Below are 20,753 nucleotides of genomic sequence, written 5' to 3' on the forward strand. Positions count from 1 at the left end.
TATTCAATTTAATACCAAATATGACATGATTTTAGTCAGCTATTATGCGGCAAAAAACAACGTAATCTGACCTTTAAGGTCACTTTGCAAATGGTATTTTGTCCTCTGAAGGGACCTGAACTATTTTTTCCATCTTTTTGATGGTCAAAGCTGATTCCTGCATGAGCTTTAATTTGATACCATATGTTAATGTATATTTAGACGACTTTCTATGATCAAAAAGGGGTGTGGCAGATGTAATTTTAAGGAAAATGCTCGAGGGTGCCGGAGCGGCACCCATCAGATATTTATTCTCATTCTTATTCTTATCAGACACTTATGCCCTAATTCCACAAAGTTCTACCAGACTATCTGTATTTTAGCCCCTCGTTCGCGTCTCACTCTCACTTTCTCTCCAGCTCTAGTACCTCATATATGCCTTGGAATGTCTGCAGGTATATTGGGCAGGGGAGTGCTCGCAGCCTGGCAACTTAGGAGCATTTTTCTGGAATAGCGCAGCATCAAAACAAGTCAAATTTGTAGCTTCTTATGTCTCATTCCATCGAACTACAGATCTGCTACCCGATCTGGGGTGCATTTCTAGAAAGTGTTGAAAGGCTAACTTGCGTCGCAACCTTGGTAGTCTCCGTCATTTAATGCTCATTGAGCTCAATGCAAATCAAACCAGCTAATAGGCTAACTGATAGCCTAGAAATCTAGACGCACCCTAACGGCCAAAAATATTTTAGCCTAGCGGGATGGTCTAGGGTCGCACCATTGGGGCCAAGCCTGCGCTAGGCTCCAGGCCAGCCTAGCCAATCAGAACGCTCTATCTGTGTACGGAGTCCTTGAGCCCGCCTTGAGCTCACCTTCGGCTTCCGATATTGACGCCAGGGGGCTGGCCCATGCGTCCTCGTTGGACGAGTTGGGTGTGAGACCATGTTGCACAACCATAGAGAAAAATGATAGATGGATGAGGCTAATGAAGCGCGCTCGTTTTAATCGGATTTGGAAGAGTTAGACTAGGGATTTTCTTTGAAGGTTGAGCAGAAAGAAGCACTCAAATCATTAGTTTCAAAGAAGGATGCATTTGCCGTTTTGCCGACCGGCTACGATTGGTCACAAATGCTGGCCTATTACGTGCAGAGGCAGTTTGAAAGAAAACTGTTCATCCAACCCACAGGCTTCAGCTCTGTGAATGGTCCGACCCCAGACTATACATTTCTATATAGTTTGGCTTGCCAGGCTAGCTAACTAAACAAAACTGAACAAAACACCACCCCAATCTGTAGGTATGATGAAGGGTGTGTGATGATGTGGGGCTTTTGAAATAATTACTTTTTTTGTCCTACAGCCTGAAATCTATATTCATCTATATCTAATATTTTTCCAGTTTTATTTACAAATTTAGCTGTACAACATCGAAATAATAAAAAAAAAAGTCAACTGTTCTGAAAATTAATTAAAAATTAAAAACTAGAAAAACAGGGTTGGAAAAGACATACCCCTGACTTAATTCTTTGCAGAGCTTCCTTTTGCTTTCATTACAGCCATCAATCTGTGTGAATATGTCTCTATTATAGCTTTGCATACCTAGATTGGGGAATATTTGCTCAATTTTCCGTCCAGAATTGTTCAAATTCAGTCAAATTCTGTAGGGAATGGCGATGGACGGCTCTCTTAAAGCAATACACAGATTTTTCTATAGGATTTAAGTCAGGGCTCTAGCTTTGCCACTCAAGGATATTCACCATCCTATCCTAAAGCCACTGCTTTGTTCTTTTGGCAGTATGTTTAGGATCATTGTCGTGTTGGAAGGCGAATGACCTGCCCATCTTCAGCTGTCTAGCAGAGGGACGCAGCTTTTCCTCAAGAATTTGGGTGTACTTGGCAGCATCCATTTTCCCTTCTATCCTGACCAATTGCCCAGTCCCCGCTGAAGAGAAACATCCCCACAACATAATGTTGCCCCCACCATTTTACAGAATTTTACAGATGAGTTATGCAGTGTACAGAGATGTTTATATTTTTATGATTTATTAACAGTCACACATCTTAAAAAACAAAACAAAAAGGAAAAGGATGTAACAATAGGAATTGTTGCTCCACCGACCAGTTATTGTGACATTGAGTCAGAGCATGTACTGATTGTACGGTGTTGAGGCAAACTAATAAATTGTTGTCCAGTTGGACCAAAATAAGATATTCTGTAGCCCGAGTCAGTTAAGAAGGAGCAGAATATTACATGAACGTCACATTTTCCAGAGATATTAATATACCTTCGACATAGTTTGCACTAGCAACTTGCCACAGCTTTGGTGCAATGGTTGTAGAGTTATTTAACCAAAACTAGCTTTGGTCTATCAGGATACTCTGTCTGGTTGCAAATAGCTATATTCCCCCCTGGAGTTTTAGTCAATATGTCTGTATGATTTTAATACATCAGCTTCATTAATATTCAGGGAAGCTTTAGGAAACCTGTTGCTCAAAATAATGATTTGCAACTCATGTTGTTTTTGGTCATGGAGGGTCACTCATTACATATGAACTCAAAAGATAATAAATTGTTCACCTCTTTGCTTGGTGAAAACTCCAACAGCAGATTGCATAGTGTAGATGAAGCCATTACCAGAACTTCATCAGGGGCATTCTGTAATAACTTGTATAAATCCAAAAAACAAAAAAAAATTGCATTACCACATTGTGTTGGTTCAGTTTTATGAGCAGGATCCATGAGTATTCCAGGTGTGACTTACCTTCATGAGTGGCTTCCAGACGGCATGGTCATGAAAACTAGTTCTAAGTTGCTGCACGGACCGAGACAAACTATGGAGACATCTAGAGGTGGTGAAAAGGTAAGAGGAATGATCAGCTGTTACTCCAATGGGCAAATCTTCAGTAAAATACTGTAGATATCAAATTAAGTTAATGGAGACATGAAAAGCAGGAGTACTGTAAAGTATTCATACCTTACAGCTGCTAGACGAACCTTGATACTTGACTCTGACAAGCCACTAACAATCCTGTCCATCATGTTCTCAGTCTCTGTGATCTGGAATGAACAAAAATGGCATGTAGATGTTGACAACAATTTTCAGACAGCTGTATAAAATAAAACACTAATAGCTTTCACTCTTGAATTTTCAGGGAAGGGGAATGGAGGTAAAACAATTTAGCATATTCTCCAAACTTGAGCCGTTCACATAAAACTTTCTGTCAAGTCTGCCAAGTATTCACAGCAAGAACTTGGCTGATGCTGGGCTCCCCCTGCAGTTCCAGAGTATTTCTATTTCACACAACTGTCGTAATGAACAGTCATGGCTTGCACCCTTCCCTCTGGACAGTATGTGGACTGGCAAAGGTCAGGCTCTATGTAGACAAAGAGGCTACAACTGGGAAGGTGCCTCTTTGTAGACAAAGAGGCTACAACTGGGAAGGTGCGCCATATTCTCTCTATTACAAGTTGGTAAAAATTAGGTTTAAGCTTTTTAAGATAAAAACCTTGCAAAGGATACCTTTTATACATTACATTATTATTACATTCTATAAATTACATATTCATGGATATTTTACTTGTAATTACAGGACGATCCTTTGAGTGTATGCAATGGAAGTTTTTTTTGTTTTTGACATTTTGGTTTGGACATCCTTGAGGGCATAAGAATAGAATAGAAGAATATATACTTTTTTGATCCCGTGAGGGATATTCAGTTCTCTGCATTTAACCCAATTTAACCGAATTAGTGAACACACAGCACACAGTGAACACACAGTGAGGTGAATCACACAACCCAGAGCAGTGAGCTGCCTGCCCAACCAGCGGCGCTCGGGAAGCAGTGAGGGGTTCAGCCGTGGACTGGTCGGGGATCGAACCGGCAACCCTCAGGTTACAAGCCCGAAGCCCTAACCAGTAGGCCACGGCTGGCCCGTGAAAGACCATTTCTGTGCCTGAAGTTGTCAGACATTTTTGAAGATGTCATAGAACACTTTTATTACAAATTAGCATAGCCTAGTAGCCCATTTGGAAAATGAAGCATACAATTAGTCTGGATTTGTATTGGGCCAAAATAAATCTTATTTAAGACAACATCATCATGCCAATTCACCTGTTGTTTAAAGGTTTATGTTTTTCTTTACATTGTTTTACTAAACTGATAAAGTTGTCTGCCTTCTCGCTTCACCATTTACTCATCTATAGCAAATGGTTCAAACTTCCTAAAATATACTTGTTGCATGTCTATTTTTCATGCAGAACTGCAACATCAGGTTAGCATCAATAACATTTATATTTGAAGAAAATGTGCTTCTATATTGCTATACTAATTCACTGAATACTGAATGAATACTAATTTCTGGACTATAAATCGCACCTGAATATAAGCCGCACCAGCGAAATTTAGGGGAAAAAAAACAAATATGTACATATACAAGGCGCACTGGACTATAAGCCGCAGGTGTTTTAATGTTTAATTACCATATGTAAAGGTTCGTGCACAAGTTGCATATTTGCATAACAGACACACAAACTTTCACAGCATTCGAAACGTATTCACTGTGCAGGAATAATAAACGGTGCGCTCCCAGTGCATGTACCATAAACAGAGCTTTACAGTGCTTGATGAGGCTATACCAATGCCTAAATTAAATGTTTTTTAAAAGTACTAAATTAAAAGTGCCTGTAACACGGCAGTAGGCCCAAAGGAGCAGTAACGGTTGCTTAAAATATAACCAGCCTACCAGAAAAGTCCAGTCCAATAATCCGTTAATCCATCAATCCAGTAACACGGCTGTAACAAGAAAGGTCAATCATCCTTATGATTGTCTTCTTCATGCGTACTAAAACTATCAAAGTCCCCATCTTCAGTGTCGGAAAGGAACATCCTCAGGATGGCTTCGTCAGCCACTCTCCCAGTCTTCCCTTCGTCGCTCTCAAAACCAAAGAACTCCTCTTCGTCAGTGTCGGAATCTAAAATCCTGTCAAGGGCCTGATCCGTGACGTCCTCCTCTTCATCATGCAGCAGTCCAGCCTTTTGAAAGCCGTTGGTGATCGTGGATATTTTGACACTTCTCCACGCGGTCAGGACCCACTGGCAAAATTGAGCAAAAGTTGCTTTTTGCATGCGACCAGTTTTAGTGAATGATTTCTCACCGCCAGTCATCCTGGCCTCCCACTGAAAGCGTAGTGCCACTTTGAACGATTCACACTGATGTCTGAATTATTTTCTGATAAAGACCGGCGTACTATACATTATCTCGCTTATTATACGGCTACTTGCCAAAACGAGAAAATAAACTTAACTCAATGTGTCTTTAGCAATGACTTGGCTACCGTTTGTTGGCTCCCGCTAGAACTACAAAATAAATAGTTCGCCACAGTTGACAGTTGTTAGGTGTTGCCTGACAACATACTTAGTAGCTGAACCAGCGAACGGATTTGTTGCGGATTGATATGAAAGACGTGAATTAAAAGCACAAAACCCGTTGCCATTGACAGCGGTCATTATATACTTTCAGCGGTCATTATATAGATTTAACAGACCTGCGAATGTTGGAAAGGCCCATTCATGTGAATGGAGCTTTTCTGCAGCACTCTGAAGAGCTGTGTAATAAAGACCAATAAAGTAACTTTGAATTGACCAGGTCACCGCAATCGAGAAAATGTTATTTAAATGTTCTACTTTTGATCTGATCACAAAATCAAAAGCCTAAAAAACAAAGCGTTATTTGTTTGTTTGTATCACATTCATGAACAAATAATGAAATCACAAGTAATTTTTTTGATTTTGGATTCTCAATTGAATATCAAATGAAAGAATGATACACAGACCCATAATGCACCATATAAAAACAATTTCATCCATTTTTCTTTGCAACACCCACATTTTGTAATAACCACAATATGTAACAACTTATTACACAATATGGAAAAATGCATAACATATTATGTTCAAGCAGTTTATTACAAAATGCAGCAGATCATTACAAAATGCAGCAGTAATTATATAATGACATGGAAATGTATTACATTTAGTCAAGTTATAACATTATGCATTGTTACAAGGTGTGATGACAATATTTACATTACCTACAACACTGGGGGCTAAGCCAAAGGCAGCTGGAACTTTGATAGGTCTACTGACACTGACTACAGTTTATTCAAATAGGTTTATGGCCCTATCATCTGCACAGCTTAAATTTTAGGAACAGCTATTAATGCAGGAACTGCTTACAAAGTTGAAAAAGTCACCTTCTTACGAATGTCCTCATCATTAGAGCCAAGTGATGCATAGAGCTTGAAGGCAGCTTGTCTGAGCTCATGAGCATGTTTCAAATCATGGTCCAGCTGCAAATAGAGAGAGCACAGTTATTTATTGTTGGAGTTATGAGCAGTGAAACATGTAAAACTTACCCCTCTCAATCCATTCCTATCTATCTATTACTTGGGAACAGCTTATTGTGCAGAGGCATTGTTTATATCCTCAAATTTGGTAAGGTCTGCTGTTTATTTTTATACAGTTTGCCATGTGTTAGGTGAAGAGTTTGAGAGATTTTCTGCTCTTTCATGTGATCTGGGTGTTATATCTGTAGGCCAGTTGTTCAAAAAATTTAATCCGGATCAAAGTTATCCAGATTTGGAAATCTCATTTTTTTAGCAGTGTATATTGGCAAGTTAGTTTAGCATACCATAGCTGAATAAATCAATGAGCACCGCATTCACGTTATGTGAGTCATGTTACGTGTAGTTATAGAAAGCACGATGTGAAATCACAGATTCTACCAGAATGTCATTAACTTATTAGCTTTTGTCAGGTTATTACCTCGCTAGGCAGTTTGTAGTGAACTAATTACAGAACATGAAAATGCACTGTACTGTTCTTCCTAGAATTCTTATTATAGTGCATGAAAATGCACTATATTGTTCTTCCTAGGCTTCTTCTTCTTATTATTACAGTGCATGAAAATGCAAGGTGTGGGAGCGCTGGCCAAACAGTCTGGTAAGTCTATGAGTGTTGCTCCAAGCCCGCAGGGAGATCTGGGTGGCACAGTCACCTCTCCCTGATGCAGCCAGGAATGTCCTCCGTCAACTACCCTTGGCCCCTGGGCAGGTGTTTGGTCCAGCTGCGCAAGAGGCCTTAAACCGTCGACAACTTGCTTCTGAAACACGATCTCAGCATGTGAAGCCAAAAGTTATTTTTAGACGACGACAGGCATTGCCACCACCTATGTTTCGTGGCTCCCCCTCCTATCGCCGCCATACAACAGCGGCCTTCCAACAGCCTCAGTGGAGGCAACCAGATCAGGGTTTTTCTCAGCGCGGATCACGCGGCAGACCCTTCAACCACTTTCCCAGGACGGCGCGCGGCGCTCCCCCCATAGCGACGCACCGCCCGCAGGCACGAGACTGATGGTGTGCGGCCGGCGGCAGGCCGTTATACTCCTCAACAGCTGGAGTACTGGAGCTTAACGCCAAACCTTTGGGTCATGAGCACCCTCAAAAGTGGTTATCACCTTCAGTTTCGCCTCCGGCCCCCTCTAAACTTAGGGCTACGCGTCACACGCACGCAAAGCCCGCAAACACGTTCTGTTTTACTATCAGAAATTCAGTCCCTTCTAGACAAGGATGCTATTGAAGAAATAGACCCTCAGACACGTCAGGGTATGTTCTCCACCTACTGTACTTCGTCGTACCAAAGAAAGACGGCAGGCTCCGGCCAATACTAGACCTACACCGTCTAAACAGTTACCTCAGGCAGCTTCCCTTTCGCATGCTGCGCACATCAGACGTGCTCCACTCTGTAGAGCCGGGAGACTGGTTTATTACGGTAGATCTATGAGATGCATACTTCCATGTACCCATACATCCTCAACAACGTCTCTTCCTTCGTTTCCACTTCGAAGGTCGATCTTACCAGTACAAGGTACTTCCTTTTGGGCTATCACTAGCCCCCTGGCTTTTTACCAGGTGCATGCGGGAGGCCCTGTCTCCATTACATCGCCAGGGCATCCCCTATCCCTATCTGGACGACTGGCTGCTTTGTGCACGGTCCCCAGAGCAAGCATGCATGAATGCTCGGGTATTGCTCGATCATGTTTCAGCCCTCGGGTTGGTCGTGAACTTCGAGAAGAGTACACTGGTGCCAGTTCAGATCATCGACTTCATAGGCATCCACCTGGATGCTATCACTCTGCGAGCATCCCTGACCCAGGGTAGGGTCCGCAACATACTCAGGTTGACCACACGTGTCAGGTCAAGCCAGACTGTTCGTTATTGCCTTCTACTGCGTCTTGCAGGCCTGTTGGCTGCTGCAACACCCATTGTTACATTAGGGAGGCTTCATCTTCGACCCTTTCAGTCATGGTTGAAGGCCAAGAGACTTTCTGCACAGACCCAGAAACGTGTGCTGGTGCCGATGACACAGAAGGACATTGCCTCCCTGAAGCAGTGGGCACTGAGACCCTTCCTCCTGAGAGCAGTCACAGTGGGACCACCCCCAGCACGGAGGGAGGTCGTTACTACAGATGCCAGTCACCATGGCTGGGGCGGAGTGTGGAATTATAGAGGGATTCATGGTGTGTGGAGGGACAGGTACAAGTCCTGCCACATAAACTACCTGGAACTGCGGGCTGTCTGGCTGACGCTGCAGCATTTCGGCAGTCAGCTGGAGGGCGAACATGTCCTTATTCGGTTGGACAACACGTCGACAGTTTACCACCTCAATCACCAGGGAGGAACAAGATCCTCCCAGCTGAACAGCCTCACCAGGCAGATATGGCTGTGGGCGCATGCTCACCTGCTTTCTCTGAGAGCGATACATGTGCCCGGGAAGGAGAATTGTGTAGCAGATGCCCTCTCTCGGGGCGGGCCACTCATGGGAGAGTGGCGCCTGAACGAGGACATAGTTCGGCTGATTTGGGGGACATACGAACGAGCGGAGGTGGATCTATTTGCCACCCGAGACACGACCCACTGCCCGAAGTGGCTCTCGCTGCAGGGCGAGCCCGGGTTCCTGGGGCAGGATGCATTGGCGCATCAGTGGTCAAACCTGAAGTTGTATGCATTACCTCCATTCCCGCTGATATGGCAGATGCTGGAGCGTATACGAGCAACCAATCAGCCGGTGCTTCTGGTTGCGCCGTATCGTGTATACATTCCTTGGTTTTATCTTCTGAAGGCACTGTTGCGCCGTATCGTGTATACAGTCCTTGGTTTTATCTTCTGAAGGCACTCTTGACCAGTCCGCCCAGTCCTCTACCAGTCAGGGCAGACCTGCTGACTCAGTTGACATCCTCAGAGACTGAAGCTCTGGGTGTGGCCTTTGGGAGCTCATCCAGCATACTGGAATGTTCACAAGGGGTCAGGAACACTCTTCTAAATGCTCGCGCCCCATCTACACGCTTGTTGTACAGTAGCAGATGGAAATACTATTCAGCATGGTGTTCTGAACGTAGCATCGACCCCGCAGCGAGTACTTTACAGAACATTTTGGAAATTCCTACAGGGCCTGTTGGAGGCTGGTTGCTTTGCATCGACCCTGAGGGAATATGTGGCTACATTGTCGGCCTACAGAGGTTCGATTGATAAGCTTCCTGTTGGGGCACATAGAACAATTGTCGCCTTCCTGAAAGGTGCAAAGCGCCTGAATCCACCCCGTAAATGTGTCATGCCTCAATGGGACCTTAATATTGTATTGAACAGTCTCTGTAGCTCCCCATACGAACCTCTGCAGATTTCTGACATTAAGTGGCTTTCAATGAAGACAGCTTTCCTGGTTGCACTGGCTTCAGCGAGAAGGGTGAATGAGCTACATGCTCTTTCTGTCAGCCCACTGTGTCTGCAGTGGGGGCCGGAGGACTCACGGGTAACACTATGGCCAAACCCTACTTTTCTGCCCAAAGTGTTGGATCAAGGTTATGTTAACAAGCCTCTTGTTATTCCTGCTTTGGATCATTCAGATAATACAGTGAATTTGGACCTTTGCCCTGTTAGGGCACCCAGGTAATATGTGGCAGTCACAGCTGGTTTCCGAACCACTGACCAATTGTTTTGTGTGCTTCGGTGACAGGTGTAGAGGGGCGGCCTTGTCTAAGGATAGGTTGGCTCATTGGATTACAGACACTATATCTTACGCTTACTCTTCTACAGGTCATGATGTGCCATTGCCAGTGAAGTGTCACTCAACCCGTTCGGTGGCTACTTCCTGGGATGCTCTGAGGGGCGTGATCCTGCAGGATATTGTTCAGCTGGCGACTTGGGCGTCGCCCTGCACGTTCTCCAGGTTCTATAGAGTCAACGTTGCATTGAGTTCTTCATCATGTATGCAGGCTGTGTTTAGCGCTGCCCCGCCTGTTCATGTGGCTTCAGCTTTGGACAACAGCAGTTCTGTTACTGAGGATGTGTGAACCCCCAGTCAGTACTACAACACTGTTCCATGAATTTCTTTCCTTGATTATGCCAGAGAATGTCTAATAAGGGGAGAAGGACCACTTGCTAAATACTTCCGCATGGTACTGCAGCTAGAGGGCGATCGCGAGCAAGTGATGAATGAATGGGTAGCAATGGAGCTGAACCCCCCCAATACCACATTTGTCTTTATATATTTTTTTCTCCTGAAATTGCATTAATGCATGCGATGCAGGATAACTCGACTTGACAATTAGCTGACCAATGCAATTTTTAATATTTGTTGTTATTCCTAAAAACCCTTTCAAAGTTTTCATGTCACGTGACACAAAAGCGAACCACTTTACGGCCATAGACCTAAAAGAAGCTTCACGACGGTCGTAATCGGTCGCGATTGTCGCAAGCATCCATGAGCTAAATGCTAGCATGTTACGCGGAAAGCGGCCCATCCTATGAAAAGCAGAAAGGACATGAGTGACTTTTTATTTCATTTCCAGTGGAAAACCTATACTCGGGTAGCTACTACGACAATGTACATTAAGAAATGAAGTTGTCAACTGTGAAAAAAACGAGTTTTAGCCGCTTAGCTCCATAGACCACAATTCATTTATCACTTGCTCAGCAGCGCCCCTAGCGGAATTTCAACAGATTGCAGGAACAATCCGGTACAATGGAGTTAATAGAAAGTGGACCGGCTCTCCCTAAAGGGGCTCTGGTTATGCATTGTATATTTATTGTTTATATGCCCTCGTGACAGCTTGGACATAAGTCTTCCACACAGTGTAAACTGCGCCATCTGGCGGTCTGGAGACAAGGAAGTAGAACGCTGGTTACGTAGGTAACCGTGGTTCTACGACTGGTGGAAGACCGCCAGATATGGCAGTCACTCGGGTCTCTAGTTCTGGCGAGAAAGGCTTCAGGCAAGGACGTGCTTACTACTGTTTTATCATTTGGGGCACGTCCTACGTCACGAGTGACAACTTGGGTATAAAATTCTCGGCAAGAGATGCGGCAAGTGCAAGGGGATTTCACACAGTGTAAACTGCGCCATCTGGCGGTTTTCCACCAGTCGTAGAACCACGGTTACCTACGTAACTAGCGTTTGGGTCATTGCAGCTTCACTTGGGAAAAATAAATAAAATACACGTGATTCACGCGTGAGGTCTCATGAGAATCTCACGTGAAAGCGGCCAATTTAAAGGGATATTCCGCCATTTTTGGAAATACGTTCATTTTCCACCTCCCCTCGAGCAAAACAATCGATATTTACCTTGCTCCCGTTCATCCAGCCATTCTGTGAGTCTGGCGATACAACTTTTAGCTTCAGCCTAGCATAGATCATTGAATGGGATTAGACCATTAGCTTCTCGCCTGCTAGCTTCATGTTTAAAAGTGACTAAGATTTCTGGTAATTTTCCCATTTAAAACGTGTCTCCTCTCAAGGTAGAAAGTGCAATAAGACCAACTGAAAATGAAACCTGGCGTTTTTCTAGGCTGATTTGACATGGAACTACACTCTCATCTGGCGTAATAATCAAGGCAACTTGCACACGTACCATAGGCGCAGTGATATCGTACACAGCATCTGAAAATGGTCCCCATAGACAACAAGCAGTAGTAGTGCCAGTAGTTTGCAAGTTGCCTTGATTATTATGCCAGATGAGAGTGTAGTTCCATGTTAAATCAGCCTAGAAAAACGCCAGGTTTCATTTTCAGTTGGTCTTATTGCACTTTCTAACTTGAGAGGAGACACGTTTTAAATGGGAAAATTACCAGAAATCTTAGTCACTTTTAAACATGAAGCTAGCAGGCGAGAAGCTAATGGTCTAATCCCATTCAATGATCTATGCTAGGCTGAAGCTAAAAGTTGTATCGCCAGACTCACAGAATGGCTGGATGAACGGGAGCAAGGTAAATATCGATTGTTTTGCTCGAGGGGAGGTGGAAAATGAACGTATTTCCAAAAATGGCGGAATATCCCTTTAAAGCAACTCCCACTGTAGATAATCATTCTTCCACCAAGAAATATATTCCCTCCATATGAATGGTTGCTATGCAACAAGGAGACGCAGCCACTCTAACTTTTGTGCTAGTTTTGTGGTAGTGCATTACTATAGAACAAAATGCGGTCAAGGTGTGAGGTTAACGTGAAATTTATAACGGCATCGAACGCGATTCAGCCAATCATAATCAAGGACCGGAACTATCCGTTTTAGAAAACTCATTGAGAGATAACTTAAGCCTACATGAGTAGTAGTTTGTAATAACTATCTTTAACACTCGGAGGTCCGGGGCCTTTTCACTTTGAGGCAGTCAGCTTTACCTTCAGATTTTTACGTTTTTCATCTAACTAAAAACATCTATGTAAAAGTGGCACATATGGTTATATTCTATAGGTCCTCCACAATAATTATGTGAGAGTAAAGTGGATGTAATGAAATTACTTTTTATTGTAATTCTGTATAAACTGGGTGGGGCCGTAACTATTGCCTTAATCCACTGACCACTGAAGTTTTAGCTTGATGGGTCTAAACATTGCAGAGCTACTTGCATTAATATTGTTGAAAAATTTATACATTTTGACCGGTTGGTAGCGCTAGATTTTTGGGGTCTGGAGTCTGGAAATTAGGGAAAGTGGTCATTGGCCATAGAGGAATATGTGTCTTAAATTTCAGAACTTTTTACTGTATGGTTCTATGGCTTCCATAGAGATATAGGTTTAATGTCTGTGTGGCAGCTTCGCCGCCAATTTTGATTGGCTGTTACGGGCAAATACTTTTGTCAATTCTTTCAGAAAGCGATGCAATAAGAAGGCATGGTCTGAAGATGGTGTGTGCAAATTTTGGTGAGAATTGGATGAAATCTGAGACCTTAGAAACCTTTTGAAAGTTTTGACCTTGGTCTGTTGGTGGCGCTACAGCGTTCATGGAAAAGTCTTGTTAATTGGTGGGTGGGGCCATACCTTTTGCCTTAATACACTGAGCAAGTTTCAGCTTGATCGGTCAAAGCATTGCAGAGATGTTTGCATTAACCCTATGAGCCCTAACCTGTTTTAAGGGCATTTTCACTACCTCTAGTTAGAAGCATTTATCCTGGTCATTGTAAGTGCCATTCACACATGCCAATATTGTTTTTTTCAGCACAGTCTAGGCTACCCAGATCTGCCATAATATCATGCATAAATACTTGCACTGATTTGATTTAGATTTTTAAATAATAAAAAATTGAAAAGCATACTATACAAATTCTTACATTTTGACGTATATCTCAACACAGCAAGCTGACAGCTCGACATGACTTGCATGGTTGTGTAGGCCTGACTGTCCTGAAAATGGCAATATAAGAACCACGGTGGAGGTATACTTTGGCGCTGAGCAATTTACTGAAATATGTGGTGTGTGCCTTCCAGAAATAAATGGCAATTTTTATTTAGTGCTGAAAAATGACTTTTTGACATTTTTGGCGCTCCATATTTGTGACACTAGCTGATCTGCCCCCACTTGTTTGCGTGGTAGCACACATGACGTGCACAGATGATGATTCTCTATAATATTTTTTACTGCATTGCAATGAACAAAGTAAAGGCAAAAAAGTGTTAATTCGTCAAACTAATTGGGATGCAGTATGAGTCTTGATTTGGATACCATACAGGAGTTTGCTAGGATCTCAAAACCGTGTTATGAACGTGACTTGCCATAGAGAAACACATGATAACGTTGGATTATGAACAAAGGCTATTATGTCACACAAAAACATGGGGTAAGTGGAGCTAAATGAAGTTATTATTTTGCTGTCACTTCGTCCGTTTTATGGCCAAGAATGTTGTATTTGGTATCCGTGGATAGCTCTAGCTCTCTTTCATTTGATATGCATGCCATATCTTTCTGATGGCGGTTTCACGAGTAAGTCAAATAAAAGAGGAAAATTACGAGAAAATTACGTAAATTTACGAGAGCAATGGCACGAGAGCAATGACATTATTATTTGTTTGTCACTTCGTCTGATTTTATTATACGAAATGATCGATGTATTTGGTATCAATGGAAAGCTCTGCTTCTCCTCTTTCATTTATGTGTGTCATGTCTGTGCGATGAGGGGTCCGCGAATAATTCAAGCAAGAGTTCTTTTATTTTGTGGGAGCACTCAACATTGCATGATTACAGTATGGAAGCATTTTCTGATGAATTTGTACAAACTGATAATAAATGAAGGTTTCAAAAACTTCTCCTCACCCTCTTAATATCAGTGATGGCGCTCACAGAACTAGGATACTTGAAGTAGTCAGCCAGCATTGCCACCAGTTGGTCAGTGACACTGGCAATGCGCTGCAGCTCCACATCAGGCTCCAACAGGAAGGCCAATGTTTCTGCACCCTCCACCCTCTGCTCTAGCAGGTGCTCCTTACTGCACATACGCACCAGACATGGCAGGGTCTACACAAACACATAGAGATAATGACATATCAAACAGCACAAGTGCAACACTTTTGTACAACCATGCTCATGTACTACTGTTCAGAAACTTGGAATCATAGAGATATCCGTGCATTTAAAAGATAACCCCCTTTCATTCACAGAATCGTTTTTTTTAAGGTTTGCCTAAAATTGCACATCCCCTGCTTTAGAGCCCACTGTTCCTTCCTAGCTTGATCTAGAATAGAATAGAATAGAATAGAATATATACTTCTTTGAACAAACCTCCCAATGAGGTCAAAATGCACTGTTCCAAATTATTATGCACAGCATAATTTTATGCTTTAACACTAGAAGCGCAGTGCCGTTCTGACCCTCTTATACCTAGAAGCGCCGTTCCCCCGGTCATCAGACCGCTTTGACTTCCTACTAGAAGCGCTGTGCTGGTGTGAACTACTTAAAGCGGCTGAGGCGGTCAAAAGACCACTGAGTCCTCAGACTGGGATGCTATTACTTACACATAATGATAGCTAGATGGCGCTTTGTGCACATATCAAATCGTTTGGTCATAAATTCAGTATGCACTAAGCCATGTGTCATTCGTGTCAGACAGTGTTGATAGTCTGTGGTTGTTTCATTATACAGCACGTTTGAGTTATCTGTTCATTTATTTGTGTTGTTTGAGGTAAAAACTGGAAGAGTTCTTGAACAAACCTTAACACTAGAAGCGCCGTGCCGTTCTGACCCACTTATACCTAGAAGCGTCGCGGTCATTTGACCGCTTTGACGGCCTACTAGAAGCGCCGTGCTGGTGTGAACTACTTAAAGCGTGGCTGAGGCGGTCACAAGACCGCTGAGTCCTTAGACTGGGAGGCTGTTACTTACACATAATGATAGCTAGATGGCGCTTCGTGCATGAATCAAATCGTTTGGTCATAAATTCAGTTTGCACTAAGCCATGCGTCATTCGTGTCAGACTGTGTTGTTGATAGTCTGTGGTTGTATCATTATGACATACAGCACGTTTGAGTTATCTGTTCATTTATTTGTGTTGATTTGTGTTGTTTGAGGTTAAAAACTCTGGAAGAGTTCTTGAACAAACCTTAAGCAAACTTGACTTTCAACTTTTTCATAGTATTTCATTTTTTATATTTCGTTTTTACGAAAGCCCACTGGTTAGAGCTTCAGGCCCAAAACCCAAAGGTTGCTGGTTCGATCCCCGACCTGTTCATGGCTTAAGTTCTTCTGAGCAAGACATCAATAAAGTATATTCTTTTCTATTCACACAACTACACGCACGCTGGTGAATTCGAACATTCTGAAACGCGCATATGCGATGAAACATGATTGCACATTCTTCCACCAGTTGCCTAAACAGCCAGCCTACAGCCTATGCAGGGGGCAGAGAGAGGGGGTGGGGGTGGGGAGGCAGTTTTCCTCAATGCCGCAGTGATGTCTGTAGCCTAAGTGAAGTGGTTAGACGACTGTATGGGGAAGGAGGAATGATCGGTTTCAAATAGGCTATGTTTGCAATGGATAGTGTGTTATGTATAGACCCCGAAGCCATTTGCTTTGAGAATAACGGCTGGCTGATGAAGTTATTGGCTGGCTAGCTGGCTCAGCCAAAACCTAAATGCTGCTGCAGCCGCCAAAGTATTCATGGCTGATAATGGCTTTAGTTGCCACTTCATGTCTACCGATGTCTATATTGTACTAGATCTCAGCACACAATGTTATTGTATTGTTTTGGACAAAGTTCTGCACGTTTCACTTCAATGTAGACTGCATGCGTTGTGAACAGCGCAGCAATCTCTGGAAACGGTGGAAGTCGCAGTAATATCGCGTTCAATGCTGTAAATACGTCTGTTCCAGAATATTTGGTCGCAGAGAACTTGCACTTTTAATTAGTCGTCAACTCACTGTGAGTCCTGTGTATCGTAGCAACGAGCACAATACTTACGTGGTGAATCCAGTGGGAAAATCTCATGTAGGCCTAGTTTCTAGGCTATCGTTTATTTTTCGCGTGTGTCCCTATGATATAATTATTTTTAGGTGCAAAAAGTCTAACTGGCTTAGCCATAGTTTGTCAGATGGCGGCTCAATTTGGCTTAGAAAATTATTGGCTGGCGAAATTTTTTTTACCACTGTAAATCGCCTCCATAGACTATGCCATGTAAATGAAGAATAATTATTAAAATAAATCACATATATAATACATATTGCGCATGTATAAACTATATGTTTTATGGTAAAATATTATTCTCATGCCCGACTGACAGGAAACCCTTGCGACATCTGCTGTGAGAAAAGAGAATAGCAGCCTGGACAAACATGGCCGAACGTGAGACAACATAGTGTTGTCACATAAGTGAGCGCAAAATAGCTCTTAACTAGCTTGTACCAGTGTGCTTTTGATCATGTAAAAATGTGATAAAACATGCATATTTAGGAAAAGTCGTGAACGTCTGGTCCTGGAATTTAGTCGAGTGAAAATGTTTTTTTTTTTGCAATCACTGCGGTCAAAAGACTGCAGCCTGGCAGTTCTAGGTATATCTAGGTCAAACCTACACGCCGCTTCTAGTAATATGCGTCAGCGGTCAAATGACCGGCGCTTGGCGCTTCTAGTGTTAAGCAAACCTGACTTTCAACTTTGTCATGGTATTTTATTTTGGTAACCCTTCATTTGGTAGCACTTTAGTTTGGGGTGTCGCTGTTACAGTGTACCTACCTAATTAGGTACAGTGGTACAACCTGTGTAACAACATGTACTATCAGGTACTACCATTGTACTTGCATTATGTATTTGTGGGTACCTACATATAGTTGTTACAATGTAATACTGATTGCTTTACAAAACTTTGCCAATTTGCCTGCATTTCTCATCAGAAGCAAAGGGCTGACCTGAGACCTGCTGGATGGGGTAAATCTGGTCATGAAAGATTTGATATACAAACCATTCTTAGCTCCAGTCAAGGGGTCATTGTCTTCAGTGTACATGTGTGTACACTGTGTTGGTACACACTTATTACTCTTTGATACAGTGACATAAACCCGTAACAAGGTTGTAGCAGCACAACTGTTACATGTACACTGAAGACAATGACCTCTTGACTGGAGCTAAGAATGGTTTGTATATCAGATCTTTCATGACCAGATTTACCCCATACAACAGGTCTCAGGTCAGCCCTTTGCCTCTGATGAAAAATGTAGGCAAATTGGCAAAGTTTTGTAAAAGCACTCAGTATTACAATGTAACAACTATATGTAGGTACCCACAAATACATGAGGCAAGTACAATGGTAGTGCCTGATAGTACATGCTGTTACACAGGTTGTACCACTGTACCTAATTAGGTAGGTACACTGTAACAGCGACACTCCAAACTAAAGTGTACCTACCTAATTAGGTACAGTGGTACAACCTGTGTAACAACATGTTCTATCAGGTACTATCATTGCACTTGCATTATGTATTTGTGGGTACCTACATATAGTTGTTACATTGTAATACTGAGTGCTTTTACAAAACGTTGCAAATTTGCCTAAACTTTTCATCAGAGGCAAAGGGCTGACCTGAGACCTGCTGGATGGGGTAACTCTGGTCATGATAGATTTGATATACAAACCATTCTTAGCTCCAGTCAAATTAACTCATACTTAACAGGTTTACTCCACTGTATCAAAGAGTAACAAAGGTGTCGCAGTGCAGCTGTTACATGTACACTGAAGACAATGAGGCCTTGACTGGAGCTAAGAATGGTTTGTATATTAAATCTATCATGACGAGATTCACCCCATCCAGCAGGTCTCAGGTAAGCCCTTTGCGTCTGATGAAAAATGTAGGCAAATTGGCAAAGTTTTGTAAAAGCACCTATTTTTAACCTATGGTAAAATATTCTCATGCCCGACTGACAGGACACCTATAGGAGTGAGCCCTTGCAACATCTGCTGTGAGAAAAGAGAATCGCAGCCTGAAAAAAAAGGCCGAACATGAGACTGGCAGTGTTGTCATGGAAGTAAGATCAAAATAGCTCTACACTAGCTTGTACCGGTGTGCTTTTGATCATGTAAAAATACTGGGTGATAAAAGACGCGTATTTAGGAAAAGTCGTGAACGTAGGGTCCTGGAATTTAATCGAGTGAAAATATATATATATATTTTTTTAATCACTTCAGTCACAAGACCACAGCCCGGCAGTTCTAGGTATACCTAGGTCAAACCAACATGGTGCTTCAAGCAACACGTCTCAGCGGTGAAATAACTGGCGCTTGGCACTTCTAGTGTTAATGCCTTGTAGAATAGCCTCCCAGAGCTGCTGCTTGGATGTGAACTGCCCCCCACCCTCGTAGATCTCTTGCTTGATGCTCCAAAGGTTCTTAATAGGGTTGAGGGTCAGGGGAAGATGGGGGCAAGACCATGAGTTTCTCTCCTTTTCCTGTCCATAGCAGACAATGACCCAGAGGTATTCTTTGCAGCATGAGATGGTGCATGCCATGCACAAAGATGATTTTGCTACGGAAGGCACTATTCTTCTTTTTGTACCACGGAACAAAGTGGTCAGTCAGAAGCTCTACTCTCATTTTCACACCGTCAGGGACCCTCTAAAGAGGCCTAACAGCTCTACCCCCATGATTCCGGCCTAAAACATGACTCCGTCACCTCCTTGGTGACGTCTCAGCCTTGGGACATGGTGGTCATTCACCAACCATCCATTACTCCATCCATCTGGGGTCTCATGTACAAAGCTTGCGTACGCACAAAAATGCTGCGTACGCTTACTCTCACGCTCACGTTCGGATGTACAAAGACTGATTTGAACGTGAGAATGTGCGGTCCTTCACGCAAGCTTCATGTCTGGCGTACGCACATTTCCAGTGTGTATTGTCAGTTGGCGACACGTAGAGGCAATGCAGCGCAACAACATTAGTTGATCACAAATCAAGGCCTTTATTTGCACAGCATATTGTGAAATGTGGGCTATTAAAAATAGCACTTCGAAGTAGGCATATGTTTCTAGATAAATGGCAATGTTTTAGTAGAAATTCCACGCAAGTCTTTGTACATGAGGCCCCTGGACCATCTAGAGTTGTACAGCACTCAAAAGTGTTTGAAAATGAGTCTCCATGTATTCTTGAGCCCACTGCAACCGTTTCTCCTTGTGAGCATTGTTTAGGAGTGGCCGTTTAGGAGTTGTCCCCCCATTTTTCCCCTTAAAAAGAGAATTCAAAAGAATATAGCTCTCTGAGGCCCATGGTACATGATTACCCATGATCATTCTATATCAATAAAACATGTAATAAAAATATAAATTGCTACCCAGATCTATTTAAGTGTCATCCCTGCATTACAATTGGTTTCCCATTTGCTAATGCTCTTCCACGTGTTCTAAATCTGTAATACAGTGAATACTGAACTTAAAGGTAGGGTATGGAATTAGCTTTGTTGGCCATTTTTGCAAAATCACTTGAAATCCTATTCCTAACCCACTTATAGCCACTAAGTTGGAAGCACTGAAATGGAAATTAAACACGTCAATCATCTGCGGAACGGGCAGGGCTCGAAAAACTCCAGCCAATAGAATTCCTCACCCCATACCATCATTTCACAGCTCGTTCGTCAATCTAACGTCTTACTCCTATTCCTACTCCCCCTCCCCACCGCGCGCGACCCTTTCGAAAGCTGGTGACCGCGAGTCAGTGCTGAAACGAAACCAACTGCCTGCTGCTGCACGTCCATGTTCCCCTCTTGTTGTAGGCCTATGTGTCACTTCATACTAACTAAGGCAGCGGATACCTACGGAAACTCAATCACCCACGCAATAAATAAGCTATGTAGCAAAAATTACATTTTACCATGACACAAAGAGTGCTGTAAACATGAAATCGAAACTTAACAGCTTGGAGCTACGGTGGAATAGGCGAACCAACGGGGCAGCACTAAACTCGGATATTTCAGGAGAT

The 20,753-nt window shown here is 42.9% G+C and overlaps 1 protein-coding gene across 1 annotated transcript in view; it reads right to left on the reverse strand.

Annotated features, from left to right (window-relative positions):
• Nucleotides 1-20,753, reverse strand: part of armc8 (armadillo repeat containing 8) — a 134,240-nt gene that overhangs the window by 58,988 nt on the left and 54,499 nt on the right. Inside the window, exons 11-15 of the mRNA XM_062533766.1 lie at nt 14,614-14,814; nt 6,227-6,322; nt 2,949-3,031; nt 2,736-2,817; nt 2,552-2,638 (exon numbers count right to left, since the gene is read on the reverse strand). Coding sequence (XP_062389750.1) covers nt 2,552-2,638; nt 2,736-2,817; nt 2,949-3,031; nt 6,227-6,322; nt 14,614-14,814 — 549 coding nt within the window. The remainder of the gene's footprint in view (nt 1-2,551; nt 2,639-2,735; nt 2,818-2,948; nt 3,032-6,226; nt 6,323-14,613; nt 14,815-20,753) is intronic.

Source organism: Sardina pilchardus, chromosome 4, assembly GCF_963854185.1.
Source record: "Sardina pilchardus chromosome 4, fSarPil1.1, whole genome shotgun sequence".
Taxonomy (NCBI): domain Eukaryota; kingdom Metazoa; phylum Chordata; class Actinopteri; order Clupeiformes; family Clupeidae; genus Sardina; species Sardina pilchardus.